The sequence below is a fragment of the Argiope bruennichi genome, chromosome 4 (genome assembly GCF_947563725.1).
Source record: "Argiope bruennichi chromosome 4, qqArgBrue1.1, whole genome shotgun sequence".
In the NCBI taxonomy this organism is placed as follows: domain Eukaryota; kingdom Metazoa; phylum Arthropoda; class Arachnida; order Araneae; family Araneidae; genus Argiope; species Argiope bruennichi.
Genome location: NC_079154.1, coordinates 74,947,980 through 74,966,151, shown reverse-complemented (window position 1 = coordinate 74,966,151; position 18,172 = coordinate 74,947,980). Strand labels below are relative to the sequence as shown.

Genomic DNA, 18,172 nt, shown 5'->3' with positions numbered 1-18,172 from the left:
AAGTAGAATTTACAATAGGAAATCTAAATGTTATCGTAAAGTGAAAAAAAATGTCATGAAGCTATTTAACCAAAGTAATCGTTTGACAGTGCATCAATAGCAGAGTAAAATTCCACGTAACTCGAACACCAGAGAAAATAGTATCCCCGCTATTTTCCTCCGCTATCCCCGCTATTGTATTATGCCCTCTTATAAAGTTGCGGATTTGGGGTAAGGCCACGAATGCTACATTTGCAGATCTTTACTTTTACACTATAGAGATATGTGATTTGTATTATAGTAAAGAGACCTCGCATTTGTGTATTAATTGCATAGCATTGGCATAATTTTTTATTAATTAGTCATTGATTAATATACCAACAAAAAAACCCAATGTGTATTTTCGACCTATTTAATCCACATTTGACACAAAATTGTAGTTACAAAATCACATAAATGATATATTTATTTAAGTCATTCTATTTTGAAGTTAACGTGTTTGTATGCATGAAAAACGAAAAAAAAAAAAAATAACTGGCTGATAATCAATTTCTTTAATCCTTCAAGAGGCGTTTTTTTTCTAGTCATAATATAGTAAAATCTTTTTAGGAATGAGACTGGCTTAAAGAAAGTGATTCATTTAACTTATTAGATAAATTTAATTTGATTAATTAATTTAGTGTGTTAATTAATAATTAAGTAACAAATCAAGACACACCATTTTGTGTAAGATAAAGTACTGAAGTATCTTAGTTTCTGTCTTATTGAAAACTTTGTCAGAACTTATGCCAATCTTCATAACTTCTCCCAATGATAGATGAATTTGGTGGGAAACATACTTCCCATTGCCTTACAATGGGTTAACTTGGTTCATGCAAAATTGATACTAATCTACACTTTAGAAGATATATTTGTATCATTTTTTTTTCGTTTTGTAGTCACCGTATTCATTTGTACTTAATCTTCTTCTTATGTACAGCCGACCTCCTCGCCAACACTGAACGTAGCAGTATCAGCAGAAACTTCTTCTGCTCAATCTATCGGGAGAAACTTCCTGAGAATTAATCTCATCGAAAATAACAACATTTACAAATTCGATACTCAGTTTATATTCCAAATTCCACTTATTTGAGTTAAAGCGTTTTTGATTTATCATATTCACAGACAAATTGACATAAATTCAAATATTTGTGTTTCGGATTCTGGGAGATCTGATTCTTCAAAATCTCGAGTTAAAATTTGTCGATGATTTCTAGATTTTTTTCCTTTTTCTAGATTTTTTTCCTTTTTGTTTACTTCATGCACGAGATATTATAAAGGGATCATTTGATTCTTGAAAATATGAAGACAAATATCTCAGAATATCTTGATTCATGATATGAGCTAAATATTAAAAAATAATAAAGAAAATCTTACCTATAGATTTGTTGTCCTGCTCTTTTTCTTCAATATCCAGTGGTCTAGTACGAAGTTTATCGATTTTGTAAGTATCTTCAATTGTGAACACGGAATGGCCCTGGAATCAGAAATTGAGGCATTTTAATTCAAGTGAACAGCACAAGTATATTTAAATTTTGAACAGCATTTTACTTGGTGCATTTTTATACATATTTAACTAAGCATTTTAAGGAATGAAATACAACCATCTTTGTTATTAACCCTGGAATTAGAAATTTAAGCATTTTAATTCAAGTGAACAGCACAAGTATATTTATATTTTGAACAGCATTTTACGTGGTGCATTTTTATACATATTTAACTAAGCATTTTAAGGAATAAAATACAACCATCTTTGTTATTAACCTTGGAATTAGAAATTGAAGCATTTTAATTCAAGTGAACAGCACAAGTATATTTATATTTTAAACAGCATTTTACATGGTGCATTTTTATACATATCATTTTAAGGAATAAAATACAACCATCTTTGTTATGTATTTTAATAAATTTGATAAATTATTTATTTTTGAATATGTAGTATGGTGCCGAAGCAAATCATTACTCATTCCTTTTTATTCCGTTGAAGACCCTCCCTCCCCTTAAATAAACGAAAGATTGATTAAACAAAAACACCATAAATGTTATCCACTAAATGGAATATTTTTATGATATTAATTTTCTGGTCTGAATGATATTTTTCTAATAAATTAATCAGTTTTCTTTGAATCTGTCATGCACTTATTGTTTATTGATAAATTATTTTGAGTCACATTTATCAAATTACATAGGCTTTCATCTATTTTTAGATACCTTTCATTAAGTTAAATAAAGATTTTAATAAAAGTAGGTTTTCATTTATGTTTATTGAGCTTATTTTTTTTCTCTAATATAACTTCAGATTCATTTTATAAAGCATTTCAGGATATTTTTTTGAATTAAAGAACTTTTAAATCACTATCAAGATATTAATAATTTAACATTACTAATGATTAAAATCATCATAAGATAACAAGAAAAATATTGCATATTTCTCAAACACCTCATATAGAAACAATAATTCCCTTTCCAAATCCTACATTTCACAAAATTCCTAGATGCACGACGCATTATTTTGTAGAAAAATGCACAGGAAAAAAATTCGTCTTAAGTCCGTTTGTAAAATAAAGTGATATTTTTAATATTATTATTTTTCAAAATAAATTAAGATAACAAAAAAGACATTGAAACATATCAAATATTATTCCATTTGAATTATAGCACATTCCGAGACGTTATTTTAGCATTCCAGTGTATAAATATATAGTATAGGATACATTGACATAATCAAAATTTAAAAAGGACTTCTTTTAAAGAGAAAATTATTACTAATACATACAAAAAAGTAATTCTTTCAATTTAATTAATTTGATCTTTAATTTGAATCCAAATATTAAAAATATTATGGACTTCTGGAATCCATTATTTTAAATTTCTCACTATGTATCACCAGTCATATGGAATTAGCATTTAATTTATATGAACAAATAATTGAGATTGAATTTATTGTTAAATAGTATATTTTATTCTAATTGCATAAATATACAAAACTTCCAGCTCTTTGAGAAATAAGTGAAATTGGTCATATCATAATATTATAGTGTTTATTCCATTTTATTTAACTAAGAATTCAAAGAATGAATGATTTTATATTTTCAAGTCTTTTAAGAAGTGGATAAATCAAGTTCCTTTGAGTGGACTTTTCGATACTTTTAGTAATATACTTGATATACTTTCAGGATTTTTTCAGCTCTGATTTTTCATACTGAAAGTATAAAGCCATAAGAGAATAGCGATGCTCAAGATTTCTATAAATATTTTCGAGCAATGGAAATTATATACTTTTTTTCGCCATTTATCGAAAAGCTTGCTTATATATACATTTTCTGCACCCCAAATGAGGCTTTAGTTTTATAGCTTATCTTTCTTTTAGATGAAGATAATCAACATCCAAGATACCAATATAATATTTCGTATGTATATTGTATTCCGACTTGGATAAGTTTGAAGGCAATTGTGTTCTACATTTTCAGTTATCTTAAATCATTGAGGAAATGTCATTAATGTAGTAGTTTGGACATCTTTTCTAAAGATAATAGCAGCCAATATATGTTATTCTAAAAGTCTCAGATCGTCATGTCTAGAATTCTCTCTCTCTCTCTCTCTCTCTCTCTCTCTATATATATATATATATATATATATATATATATATATATATATATATATATTATACTGACTGGTTAAAACAAAATGGATTCAAAGTGGTGAATTATTTTTTAAGAAAAATTAAGAATCTCTAAAAAAATATTTCCTTATAATTATGATTCAGTAGATAACTATGAATATTTTATAAAAATTAATCATTAAGAGTGCATCTGATAAATTTTTACAAATGTAAACTCTTTTAAAAAGAAAAATAATCAATATTCCACCCCAAAACACAAACATACAATCTGGTTTAAACGTCACTGATTTTAAAATTTCTGCTGAAATAATTTGCTCATAATTAAATTCAAAGTGACTCTGTATAAATAATTTTGTATCAAAATCTGACAATATAATTTGATAAAAAATGTGAAGAATAGAATTTATATTTTGTGCATTCAGAGTAATAACAGAAATAGAAATATATATATATATATATATATATATATATATATATATAAATGAAAAATGATACTAATACAATATGTGTTTTATTTGCTTAATGCTTTTATTTGCTTTTTACGACCATTCCTAAAACTGCACAATCTTTAGAATAAAAATGAGTTAAAGTTAAGTCATACCATGATTTTGAAGCAATAATAAAATTACATAATATACTAGGAAATGAATATATCTTTCACTACTTTATAATTAAGATAATTTATATTTAAAAACTACTCAGTCTGAAATATCATGACATCTATTATGCTGCTTAAAATAGCTATACCTGATACAGGACTACTGAGTTGGTGAAAATGCCATTTACAAAACAATAATTTCATATCTTTTGTCTTTTATTACTTTCATCATATGAGGCAATAACAGGAAATTCAGGTTAAAATACTTTCTGGAAAGTAAAATATTGTGATGGCCTGACTTTATCAAAGAAGATGGCATCATATCATTTTTTTCATTTATCTTATTTTGAAAGAGCAATTCTTGTATTTATGTATAAATTTCTTTCGTGCATCTTGGAAATGCCTCTGCCGATTTGGATCAGATTTTATATTTAGATAATGTTTTGCTTTTTAAGTCTATATATATATATATATATATATATATATATATATATATATATATATATATATATATATATATATATATATATATATATGTCTTTCCTGAAAAAAAAAACCTTTTACTGAGAAAAAGACACTTTTTATAATAAACTATTAGAGTCTTTGTAAATCTACTCTCATGCTAATTAGCATGAGTATTAGCACGCCATCTCGTAAATTTTTGTGGTACTTGCAAGGTTGCCATAAGTTTATAACCCACTGGTACCTCAAAATGTTGTGAGGTGGCATTATATGACATTATCCGAATACGAATACGTTCGTCTCACATCCATTAACAACAATGCAATTATCGTACTAACTAATCAACTTGTCATACAAGTAATATTACCTTATTTAAATATTTACTAAAAAAAACTCGATTTTACAAAAAGAAGAAAAAGGAAGAAAGGAAAAAGAAAAACTGTTGAAAGAAGTTACTTATTTCAAATCGAAAAATGGAAGTGATATTGAGTATTAATTATTTTTAAGACAAGTGGCATTTTAGAAGAATGAAATATTTTCAGCAATATTGACATTTTGTAGTGGACTAATAATAAAATTTCAAAATCAAAACTATGAAATGAACATTAATGACTATAATGGCTCCCTGAATCTCCACCGTCCTGAAAAATATGAAAGAGACCAAGACAATAATTCCACTTTAACTTTATAACTTACAATTTTTAATTTTAAAATTATGAAATTATCTTTATATAAAACAACTCAGCTGTGCGAAATCACTAAAATTAGAAAGTATTCAAAAGATCCAAATTAAAAGCTTATCTATCTAATTCAAACAATTCCGCATTAACAACTTTCCTTTGCTATTCATTTAAAATCCGGACGCAAGACACCGGGAAATCTCTAGACTCAGGAAGTTCCTAGATAAATCTAGCTTTACAAAAGGATATAATGATTCACCTCAACCATTTCCCCTTTTGCCTCAACATACGAACGCATTCCTAGAACATTCAATTCATTCCACGCGTTCCAAGAGTCGCATTACCTTACAAAATCTCATCATCATATTCTAGGCAAGGTAGAAGTGCGTAAATGCCATGGCATAGACCACTTCCACAGAGATGAGGGCGAAATTTAAATTTGGCTTCAAAACTATTTAGGGAAATGATTGTTTCAGAGGATTATTAATTGTTGTTCTTGCTCAGGAAAGTACTGGATCCCATTTGGAAAAATTAGTTGAGGTGGAATTTCAAGGGTGCGGAAGGTCTTTGACACACAAAAAATGTTCTTTTCTTGCTTAAAATTTCTTCACACGTAATGTATTTTAATTAGGACATCTCAAAAGATATTTCCAAGGAAATCTTGAAATAATTTAGATTCTTTGCAGCAGTTATAACTAATGTTGTGGAGAAAGTAAGCACTTGAATATATATGAGTATTGCATATAAATAACATTTTAGCACCTTTCTCCTGATTTTTGTGGATATACAGTATATTTCAAGGAATATGCGCATAATTTAAATAACTAATTCAAGAGAAATGTCATTTACACAGATCGCGATTGCTGAATTATATATCTAAAATTATTCCAACACTATAAATTGCATATCTAAAATTAATTAATACATAATTAATAAAATAATTTCATATCTAAAATTAATCAATACAAATCTAAAACTAATTAATACAAATATAACTTTATTAGACATTGGATGATTTTGAATTATCATTGTTTTTGTTTGAGATTTTTCATAGTTTGAAAAGATTTCATAATATTTTCTTATTTTTTTTTAAATAGTAGTTCAAAGGAAATTTTGAACCTTTGCTTGCGTGATTGGATAGAGAGTTTAGAGAATTTTGTGAATTTGTTCTTTTGAATTTTTCACTATGGTAAAAATTCACCATGGTCTATTAACATGAAAAATCACGAAAATGAAATAGAGGATTTAAAACGATCAGTTGTATGTTGGATGTACAAGCAAATAACTTTTTAAATATATTTCTTTTTTTCAAACAAAAAAAAATTATCCCACTGGAAACTGAAAGCTTCATTTCATTTATTATTTCATACTAATATCATTATTTTTTTGCATTGTTTATATCACCCTCTTTTGAAATCAGAAACATCTCTAATCATATCATTTTCATTATGAAGAAATAGCTTTCAATACCAAAACTCAATAAGACAAACGTAGCTGTTGTTCGCCTAGAAACGAAATATTTTTAGTAGATAAGTAATTGTAATCCATCTATATTTAATGATGGCCATAAGGAGCCTCGTAATATCGTTTTAACACAAATTAGAATTCCATCAAGATACTCACATTATGGCTGTAAATGATGCATTAAATAAATTACGAAACATTGATTTAATTTATTAATTAATTACATAATATTTATTTAAATGCATACCTCTATTTTGGGGATACCCTGCCTCAGCATTCTTAACTTACAGTTTAAATAACATTTGAACGAATACTATTTCAATTTAAGAATATTTAATAACATTATTATCCTTACATGTTAGTTGAATACTTGCCTAATATTAATAGATAAACAGAAATAAAATTATCAGAAATTCAAGTTTTTATAGAGTTAGAAATATATCTTTTTTCTATTTTATCTATAAACATAACGGTTTAAAATTTTAGAATTATCTGAAGTTTTGTTTAAACTACTCAAATTAATATGATTTGATAGTCTGACAAAATAATAATGGATTAATGTAGTTAATGTAGTTTTTAAAGAAGCATATAGCTTTCGAAAAAGGGAAAGACACATAGAAACTGAGCAAATTTGGTTAAAATAGCAAGCATGTAAAAATGCACTTTTAGAATGTGATATATGACATTAAAAATGAAATTGTAAAAGGAAATTAAAGAGTTGCATAATATTTAGAATCCTGTTAGACATGTGAATATGTATTGAAAAATGAGTTATTTAATAATTATGTAATGATGTGGTTTTGTTCATTTGTTTCGAGACGAAAATATGATCTCGCATTACTTGATTTAAACTATCATAGATTTTTATTCTAAACTGATTTCTTGCAAATAGAACACAATTTTACTCAGATTTTAAAGTATGTAGATAAATAAAAGATAAAATTACATTGAAACTCTTGTAACATATGGGAATAAAAATAAAAATTAACAACAAATCATTTAATTTGAAGTAAAAAAAAATGATGCAGTTAAACTATCAATTTTTTCAATTTGATTATAAATATCCAATTTTATTATAATTTTTCTGACACGTATTATTTATGTTTAATAACTTGTAACAATAATAATGAAAATGAAATATCCAGTAAACTCAGAAACAAATATATGCTTTGATTTTTCTGTTGATATCCAAAAAGACACATCTTATCAAATGATTTGTACGAAGGGTAGATAAGATGGATACGCTGGGGATTTCTATTTTCTTCGAAGAGTAATACAATTCTCGGTCTTTTTTTGTTGTGGAGATGTTTGACAAGAAAGATACTCCCCTCGTGGCTTATTAGGCTAACAATATTTGTCTATTAGGTCTCTTTTAAAAATGCCTATTACTTCCGCCATTTGCTTGTCTGTCAGATAGGTTCAGTTTGCGGTAGCTGCCATCAAAAATTGTAAATAAAATCCCTCAAAAGTGGGTATTTTTTTTTCTATTTAAGACACATAATTAAATTTTTCGTTAGAAAGCAGAAAATTAAAAAAAATGAATAAAATATTTCTAATAGTTAATCTGCAATTTATCTAGTTTAAACCAGCGAGAGTAAAATATCCAAAACTATTTAATGGGCTCTTTAATAGAAATATTTTCCTCTCTGTATAGATATTTTGGTTCTTGAAAAATGATTTGAATATTATGAGTGCTCAAATTTTTATTTTATCTTATATGAAGTACGGATAAAGTCTTGTAATCGTCAAAAATTTGAACTCAAGATTTTGCCGAATCTAAGCATTTTAGACCGACCTGAGTTTGAATAGCACACTTTTGCCATTATGTCTGCTTATCCATCTGTGACAAAGTAACTCAAAAAATCAAATTTAGAGTAAAATACATTCCGAGAAAGAATGCCCGGTTCTTCGAATATAACTTAATACATTAACTGTAAAACAAAAATTGCTAGATGGACAAAATTCGGTCCATAAATTTAATAGCTGTAGTATAAATATATATCAAAGTTTGAGCCAAATCCGACGAAGCGTTGATTGTCTGTCGGTCTATACTTTCAGAAGCATATAAACGCGATAACTTAAACACGTAGTGTCTTAGATGTATCAAATTTGTTGCGTGATTTTGAATTCAAAATCGTATTTCTGTGTCAGATTTTGGTTTCATTTTGTGGGGAAACATGCGCTGAAAACACCAATTCAATTTTTGAATAAATTTAACCGCATTACTCCGATTAATCTTCCTAAAACTCTTTAAAAATCTCATGATAGATGTACTAAAATGCTTAAATCCATTTAATTATTAATACAGCACGATAGTGCTTTGTTAATAATTAATATTAAACTTTATGAATAATTAAAGCTTAATTTTTATTATCAATACTTATTAATAGAGCTTTTTGCCTTCATTAAGATCCATAACAGTTTCCAACCTACAGGGAATAAAATTTTATTATATTATGCGAGAAAGTTTATGAGAGACCACTTCTTCTGGTTAGTTCCAAAGCCCCGCACGTGAATTTTTTTATGATTCATAACATAATTAAGAAAGTTAAATATGCACTTTTAGTACCATACTTTTTTCTATCAATTAAAACCAGAATTGGATATAGAACGACGATAATTTTAGTATAAAAATCTCAAATTATTACCATACTTTTACCATAATACCATACTTTTTTCTATCAATTAAATAATATACCATACTTTTACCATACTTTTAATAACATACTTTTTCTATCAATTAAAACCAGAATTGGATATAGAACGACGATAATTTTAGTATAAAAATCTCAAATTATTACCATACTTTTACCATAATACCATACTTTTTTCTATCAATTAAATAATATACCATACTTTAACCATACTTTTAATACCATACTTTTTCTATCAATTAAAACCAGAATTGGATATAGAACGACGATAATTTTAGTATAAAAATCTCAAATTATTACCATACTTTTACCATAATACCATACTTTTTTCTATCAATTAAATAATATACCATACTTTTACCATACTTTTAATACCATACTTTTTCTATCAATTAAAACCAGAATTGGATATAGAACGACGATAATTTTAGTATAAAAATCTCAAATTATTACCATACTTTTACCATAATACCATACTTTTTTCTATCAATTAAATAATATACCATACTTTTACCATACTTTTAATACCATACTTTTTCTATCAATTAAAACCAGAATTGGATATAGAACGACGATAATTTTAGTATAAAAATCTCAAATTATTACCATACTTTTACCATAATACCATACTTTTTTCTATCAATTAAATAATATACCATACTTTTACCATACTTTTAATAACATACTTTTTCTATCAATTAAAACCAGAATTGGATATAGAACGACGATAATTTTAGTATAAAAATCTCAAATTATTACCATACTTTTACCATAATACCATACTTTTTTCTATCAATTAAATAATATACCATACTTTTACCATACTTTTAATACCATACTTTTTCTATCAATTAAAACCAGAATTGGATATAGAACGACGATAATTTTAGTATAAAAATCTCAAATTATTACCATACTTTTACCATAATACCATACTTTTTTCTATCAATTAAATAATATACCATACTTTTACCATACTTTTAATAACATACTTTTTCTATCAATTAAAACCAGAATTGGATATAGAACGACGATAATTTTAGTATAAAAATCTCAAATTATTTTACTAAATTAGTTGAGTTTTTGAGTTATTGCGCTTACATACAGACAGACAAGACGACAAACAGCTAACATGATAAATTTTTAATTCAAATCTGACAGAAATTTACTTTAAATGTTAAAACTAAATACCAAATGTTATTGCTTTAGTATATAACGTTTTGCAGTAATTGTTTTTCTTTCTATTTAGACAGAGAGACAGTCTTTGAATAGATTTCATTAAAAATTTGACAGTAAAAACTGCATACTAAATTTAATTTGTCTAATCGAAAATATTTTTGAGTTATTGCGCTTGCAGAGAAATAGACATAAATACAAAAATATGTTTTTCGAATATTTTGACAATTATAGTACTATCTCTATTATATTTCATACATGAGAAAATAAAAACATGTAAAGATTGAGCAAGTAATAATTTTATTCGTTATTTGTTACAAGATTTAATACAATATATTCTAGACATAATTAGAAGAAACATAAACGATAATAGGCTTGAATGTCAGCAATTGTTAAAACATATTTAAAGCGGAATGCAATTTTATTCCTTAACACTAATGCTCTTTATTAAAAATTAAAACATACTTTTAGAAAGCATAAACGTATTTCTATCCATTAAATTATCCAAAAAAATTCAATAACTGGTAAATAAAAATAACACCACATATAAGCCATTTCATTGCGTTAAAAGAAAAACATTTCTCGGAAAAAGAGAAACATTTTGAAATGGTTTTCTGCAAGCAATGTCAGCCCATGAGAAACAAGAAAGATTTCGAAAAGTCGATATTACGTTGGAAAGTATCCAGGTCCCATTTAAACGCGTAGAATGCTTTTTTTTAAGTTACATGTGTAGGAATTTCAATCTAAAATGAGGCTTGACAGCTTTCAAAAGCATTTTTTTTGTCTTTTTATAAAGAAATAAAAGGATGATAAATTTTCAGCATACATATATTTTTTCGTATAATAAAATCCTATGTTAAAGTCAAGATTAATAATTAGAAATGCTTATTATTCAGCTGATAATGATAAAAAATTGAATTAAGGGAAATATGTTAATATTTTTCCACAGCCTAATTTAAACTGGTTTTATAAAAACGAAAGTTATAATTGTAGGAAAAAGATATGAAAAATATAACGAATTTTTTTCGAAAGTATCATTTGAATTTCGTCAGCAAATTTTATTCAGACGCTTTCTTAATCATGTATTTCTTGAATATTAAATTAATTTCAAGTTCTGTATATACCAGTTTCACAATATTTAGTAATCTTATTATATATTGCTACAATATATTTAATAATTTTATGCAATGTCTGGAAAATATCCATTTAATAATTGAAGATCAGGAGATGTTCATTTTATGAAAAGTTTACAGTTTCACACATTTTAATTTGTGATATAATTTTAAAATTTAATTTGTATATTAATTGAAAGCCTAAAGAAAGCCAGACAGTTTATTCTCTTTCGAAATTACATGACAGCTTACTGATATTTCGTACAGCTAAATGTATTAAACACATATGTTTTGCATATTAAGTAATCACATAAAAGGAAAGTGTAATAGAGAAGTCCAGATTTATTATAAAAGAAAACTAGTGAGAAGAGACAAATAAAATTGAATAAAGGCACACTTGGACGTATTAATATGATTGTACATTGATAAGATCATTGGATTGATTAAGATTATTGAATATTATTAGAATTTATATGTAGAACTTATTATTTCCAAAAAGATCACAAGTAAGTGTATTTAAGTCAACCGATTGTTAATGGTTTATTGAATATTTCATTAAAATAATTAGTATTTATTAATGATTTATTAACTATTTCATTAAAATAATTTTTAATTAATTAAATTCAATTTTTTATAAATATATCTACTTATTTTTAAGTAAATCTTCATATTATGATTATATGCATTTTCAAATGCTTTCATCAAACACTTTGAATTTTGTCACTTCTTGATTCGTTATAATTTTAAATTTTGTACATTTGTTTATTCTTGATAGCAATACAATATTTTAACAACATAATTATGAACTAATCCAAGATTTAACTAAATCTTGAAGCCAAAATAGAGTTCTCAAATTTTGATACTTTTCTCTTCAAGAATAAGAAATGAACACAGTTAATTTGAGGAAATTATATTTAAAAAGAACGTTATATATCCTTTTATAGAACTATGGTTACATATTAGTCACTTTTCTAAACTGATAAAAGTAAAATAGGTTGCAATATTCTGTTTCGTTTTTTCTCTTCATGGTTAAACTTATTACCTAAACGGGGAATTTATTCTTTTGCTAGATTATATGCAAACAAAATGAAAATTTAAGGAGGTATACAAAACCATAAAAATTAATTAAAAATGAAACAATTAAAATTAAAGCTAATCACTACCTTTTGTTGCATATATAAGACAGGTAGATAGCAGAGATATGTTGGAAAAGGAAAATTGAATTAACCATTTCTTTCCATTATTTCATTCAGCAATGTATTATGATTAAAACTAAAGACAAAAATGCAAAGCGTGAATGATATATTTGATTATTAGACTTAAAACACAGCATTTGACTAACAAATTTAATTTTATGCATTATTCTAAATATCAATATCAATTCTTTAATTTTCTAAGAAATCGGATTTCGATTTTTGACAAGTTGAAACACATAGCAATTATAATTGTGTGTGTGCTGCATTATTTTTTTTGTTTTATTTCCATATTAGAATTTTAAAATTAAATTCGACTGTTTTGAATAAGTGTCAAAACTTGAATTTGACACTTATTCAAAATGCGATTACAACTATACAAATTATGATCTATTGTTAAGGCTCTAATTTATGTTCTAACTCTTTGTTTTAATAAAACTCTTTTTGTCAGGCACTCATTTGCTTCAACTCATTGGTTTAATAATACCTAAATCTAAGCATAAATCAATCGCTGAAACGAAGACAAGAAGTGTCAAAAGACTGTAATCGAATGAAACAAACTAAGTCGTTAGCAACTACATTAGGCTGTGAGAAATTAAACAAAATTTTGCCTCCTTCCATAGAATCTTTGAATTAGATAAATTGAAAAAATATTTACACCATCAAAAAATGAAACCTTTTACCCTTTCATCTGTGCCAATTTCATTTCCGTGCAACTTTTTAAAAATTTTTTTATTAATTTTTAAAAAGTTTAATACAGACGCTTTTAAAAGAAAGAAATTTATATGTAAGTACTCCACTATGGGGCGACGTTAAGACTTTGAGCTAAAGCACTATTAATATTTCTGCCACTATTGTTACAAATTTCTTTTTCATTTAAATATATAATCCTAAAATGGGATTTGTACATTGAAATATTTTATACAAAAGGAGTTTCTAAGTTAAATATATAACGTAGTTTATACACTGTGATGAAAGGATATTAATCTTCAAATACACTGTATATATTAGCTAGTAGAAAATAAATTTAAATTTTCTAATCCTAGTCAAAATTTAATAAAAATCTAGCCTTCAAGTATTTTATGATGGAAAAAAACTATTTCTAGTTCATTAAAGTCTCAGTTTCATAAACCTGCAAATATAGATATAGATTTTTTTTAATTCTATAGAAGCTTCGTAGTTGCATCTAAGAAATGATAATTCACAATGTATCAACTTCGAACCACCAAATCACTCCGTCACCTCAGCCATTACAGAAAAAATGATTTGCTCAGTAACAAGCTATTCATGGTAAGTTTTATTCGTTTTTCTGCTACTGCTGCTGTTCATTATCGCTCATGAAGAAGACATATTCGATACATTCGCAGATATTATTAACTGACTTTTTTTCCTTTCAATATTAGAAAACTGCATTTCTTAGAATGTAGGGCATGTGTTAATCTTAGAGAAATTATTACATATTGTTTTGTTTTAATTATTTTGACTCGCAAGAACGTGCATGAATTTAATGTGTTTGGGGTTTGTAACATTCCAAATCACTGAAAAAAATATATTAGGAATCTAATTAAAATGGTGATAAATAATTTGATAGATTTAAGTCAGTGTAATAGTGATTAATTATTCTAAATCTGTGGAATATTTTTTTTCTTTAAAAGTCTTTTTTATATACTACTTTCAGAAGATTTCTTTAACTATTTTAACATTTTATCTTTCACTAAAAGGAATCAAGATTCAGAATTATTGATATGTTTTGGGAAAATGGTAGAGGTTACTATATTTTACATCAAAGATCATTATATCTAAACAAACAACATTATATCTATAATAAACAAAATCTCAAATGATGAAATTTCACCAACCATAGCATTTATTATGTTAATACTCCTGTGTGAAAACGGGATGACTTTTAGAAACTAAACATATCAAAACGAAGCTTGAAAGAAAAACATGAATAGATTATGTAGGATACTTAACACCCGAAACGTATGTAAGTGACAGATAAAGGGGGAGGGGTGAATATTAATTACAAATTATTAATAATTGATAAGATTTGATTAAAAAATAGATTACAAAACATCTTTTCATTACTGAAAGAGGAAATGTTGGAAAAAGAAATAAATATAAAATGCAAGAAGTATGACCACACCACGAACGGACTTCCAAGTTCAAAGGGTTCAGTCTTAAACAGCATTATTTGCAACTATTGCACTTTAAATAAAACACTTTTGCAGACATGTAGATATTTTTCTTGCGAATAAAACCTTATTCACAGGCAGTTTAGCAATGGATGAAACAAAATTTCCAGACATTTTAAATTTTCTAATATTTTAGATTTCTTTATATATATATATATATATATATATATATATATATACGCTTAAGTTATGAAATTAAAAACATGTGTACTTTATAATAATTGAAAATAATTTAAAAAATAAATTTTTATACCTTATTAAATGTGTGTTTTTCCAAAATGTTTTTATATAATTTATATCATTTTAGCATATTCAGCTATATTCATATTTAAAGATAATCCTTAACATACCATCATTATTTTGCAAAAATAATTAGTTTTCTTTTTATTTGTTTTTCAATTTATTTAAAATCATAATTACAGCCAATTTTTTTATTTAAAAACGCTCTGATTTCACCCTTTAGCTAGGAGTTTCATAAGAGATCTGAAAAGTTATATTCGCTTTCCGGATAGTGTAAAAAATGTATAAATATGTTAAATAAATTTTTATAATTGCACAAAAATAGAAAATTTGGTTTTTGAATAATAATTTAAAGTATAGTTTTATCAATAAAATTATCTGTAAATTAAAATATAAATGGCTGTTTTCAGATCCAAAATTGAGTAATACTACGGAAAATGTCTTTACGAAAGTAATAAAAAAATTCTCAGTTCAAATACAGAAATAATAATCCTATGAAATAATTTTTTAATTTAAAATATTTGTTATTAGCGTTTATACTTTACTGCAGTATCTACAAATCACGTTTTACATGTACAACAGTAATTGCAAATTATGTTTAACGTAAACAATGTTTAACGTTCAATTTATTCCTCAGTTACAATTATCCAGCATATAATTACAATGCTCAAATTAAGCAAATTTATTAAGAAAATGTTACTACAAGAGCTTAGTCGGAAGCTGAAATGATTAAAAATTAATGATCTAAAGTACGTGCATTTATTTGTATAAATCACGTATTCGTATTTAAACATGTCGTAGAAGCCTTTAGATAATTTTGAACATTGTTGCCAAAAGAATGCTGGATAATTTGTGTAGCATGTTCCTAAATAGTATAGAGTTGATAGTAGAGTTTCATACTGTGTTTAGTTTGTAAAATAAATGCAGTAGTATGTATTTTGGAAAATAGTATTAAGCAACCAAGTTTTTTCAATAATTTAGTTATTTATGTAAATACCATTCTTAAATTTACAATAAAATTTAATCTAAGTAATTATAAAATTACACATTCATTATGAAATTACACAATTAAAATTAAATAATTATGAATTCATATTGTTGAAATTGAAACTGAATAAAAAGGCTAATATTTTTAATAATTATTGCAATTTTCCAATTTTATTTATAATCTTGATTAAATAACAATGTTAAATAAATATTAAATATGTTATCATATAGGGCATTTAAATTAATTATTTTCTTCATAAATGACGAATATTGTCATTTTGTGGCGAAGTATATCCTACCTGAAGAAGATATTTCAGGTCATTTCAGAGTTTTAAACTTATAAGCATCAAAATTAATTTAAAAAAATAATTTGTGGAAATTAATGAAATTAATAAGATTTTCCCTTGATGACGAGAAAAATATTTTTTAATCCAAAATTTAAAAATAATGAATATGAAAATTAAAAAAAAAATTATTAAAATATATATGCATGTAAATTTTAGTAGATTTATTTTTACTTTCCTCTGCAATTTTTTAAAACAATTTAGAGCCATTTTTTCCATTTTAATATTTAAATACCTTAGTCAACGCATTGGAATAAAAAAAAATGATATTTCATTTATAGATAGATAACTGACGGGATTCTTTAATGTGAAATTCTTAAGTATGCAAATGACACATTTGCGGATTGAAGATTGCAAATTAAGACTCCATATTTGCGTTTTACTTTATCTGGAACGAGCTTCGACTTTTTTATGCTACTTGAGTAACCTTCAATAAAGCATTAATTTCTAATTAGTCATGGAGTGTCCTGATTAATTAGAACGAGAGCTAATTAAATTAAAACATAGATTGTTTGAGAATATATAATTCAAATGGTTGGGGAGACTTTCAACTGTTAGAAGTACATCGACTACCCAATAAATTATTTTAATAAATTTAATACGAGATATAATGCAATTACGTTTAATTTTGTAATTTTGTTTGCTTTTATAACTTTTAAAATAATCAAATATTGGATTCATTGGTCTTTTGAATATCGGATATCTAATTCTTGGAAAGAAAATGATATCTCAATTCTTGGACAACTAAGGTAGAATGGAAGGAGAATTGAATACTGTATCTTAAACAAAACGACGCATAATATGGCAAAAAAGGTGAATACCCAAATGAATTAGCTTATAAAAAAATGGATATTCATTTTATTAACATCCATGAACTTTTTGGTTTACGGGAATTAAATATTATTCTAAGAAAATACATTCCTGCAGCTAGAAGAACACCAAGCGGTATACATGTAGTATATTTACTTCTATGCGCTTGCTGAAAAAGGAAACAGGCTGGCATTTTTTCCAAATTAATTTAAAGTGTTTCTGTATATAGTGTGCTCTAACAAACTCAAAAATCAAAATTTAGCTATTGAAACTGTTGCAAATTTTTATGCATAATTTTCGTCTTAGAGAAGACTACATAAAAATTGGTTGGTAGTTTATTCAGTTATAGTAGTAGTAAAATTTATATTAATCCAATAATCAATAAATGCATGATTCGTTTATGATTTTATTTGTTAGTGTATTTCTTAACATTAATGAACATTAAACAAAAATAATTTTATAAATTCTAGCTTTAAATGCTTCCCATGATTCACTTTCTGTTTCGAATTTATCTAGCTAGTAGTAGTTAAAAGATTATAAAAAATCAAAAAAAATGAATGTAAGGTAATAGCCCTTGTGTTTATTTAAAAAAAAGTAAGAGCTGCGCCTGTTAGTCT

General features: G+C 25.6%; 1 protein-coding gene across 1 annotated transcript in view; it reads right to left on the bottom strand.

The window, feature by feature from the left end:
• The window catches only part of LOC129966074 (nephrin-like), a 679,668-nt gene that overhangs the window by 44,459 nt on the left and 617,037 nt on the right, over window positions 1-18,172 (bottom strand). Inside the window, exon 19 of the mRNA XM_056080443.1 lies at window positions 1,396-1,495. Coding sequence (XP_055936418.1) covers window positions 1,396-1,495 — 100 coding nt within the window. The remainder of the gene's footprint in view (window positions 1-1,395; window positions 1,496-18,172) is intronic.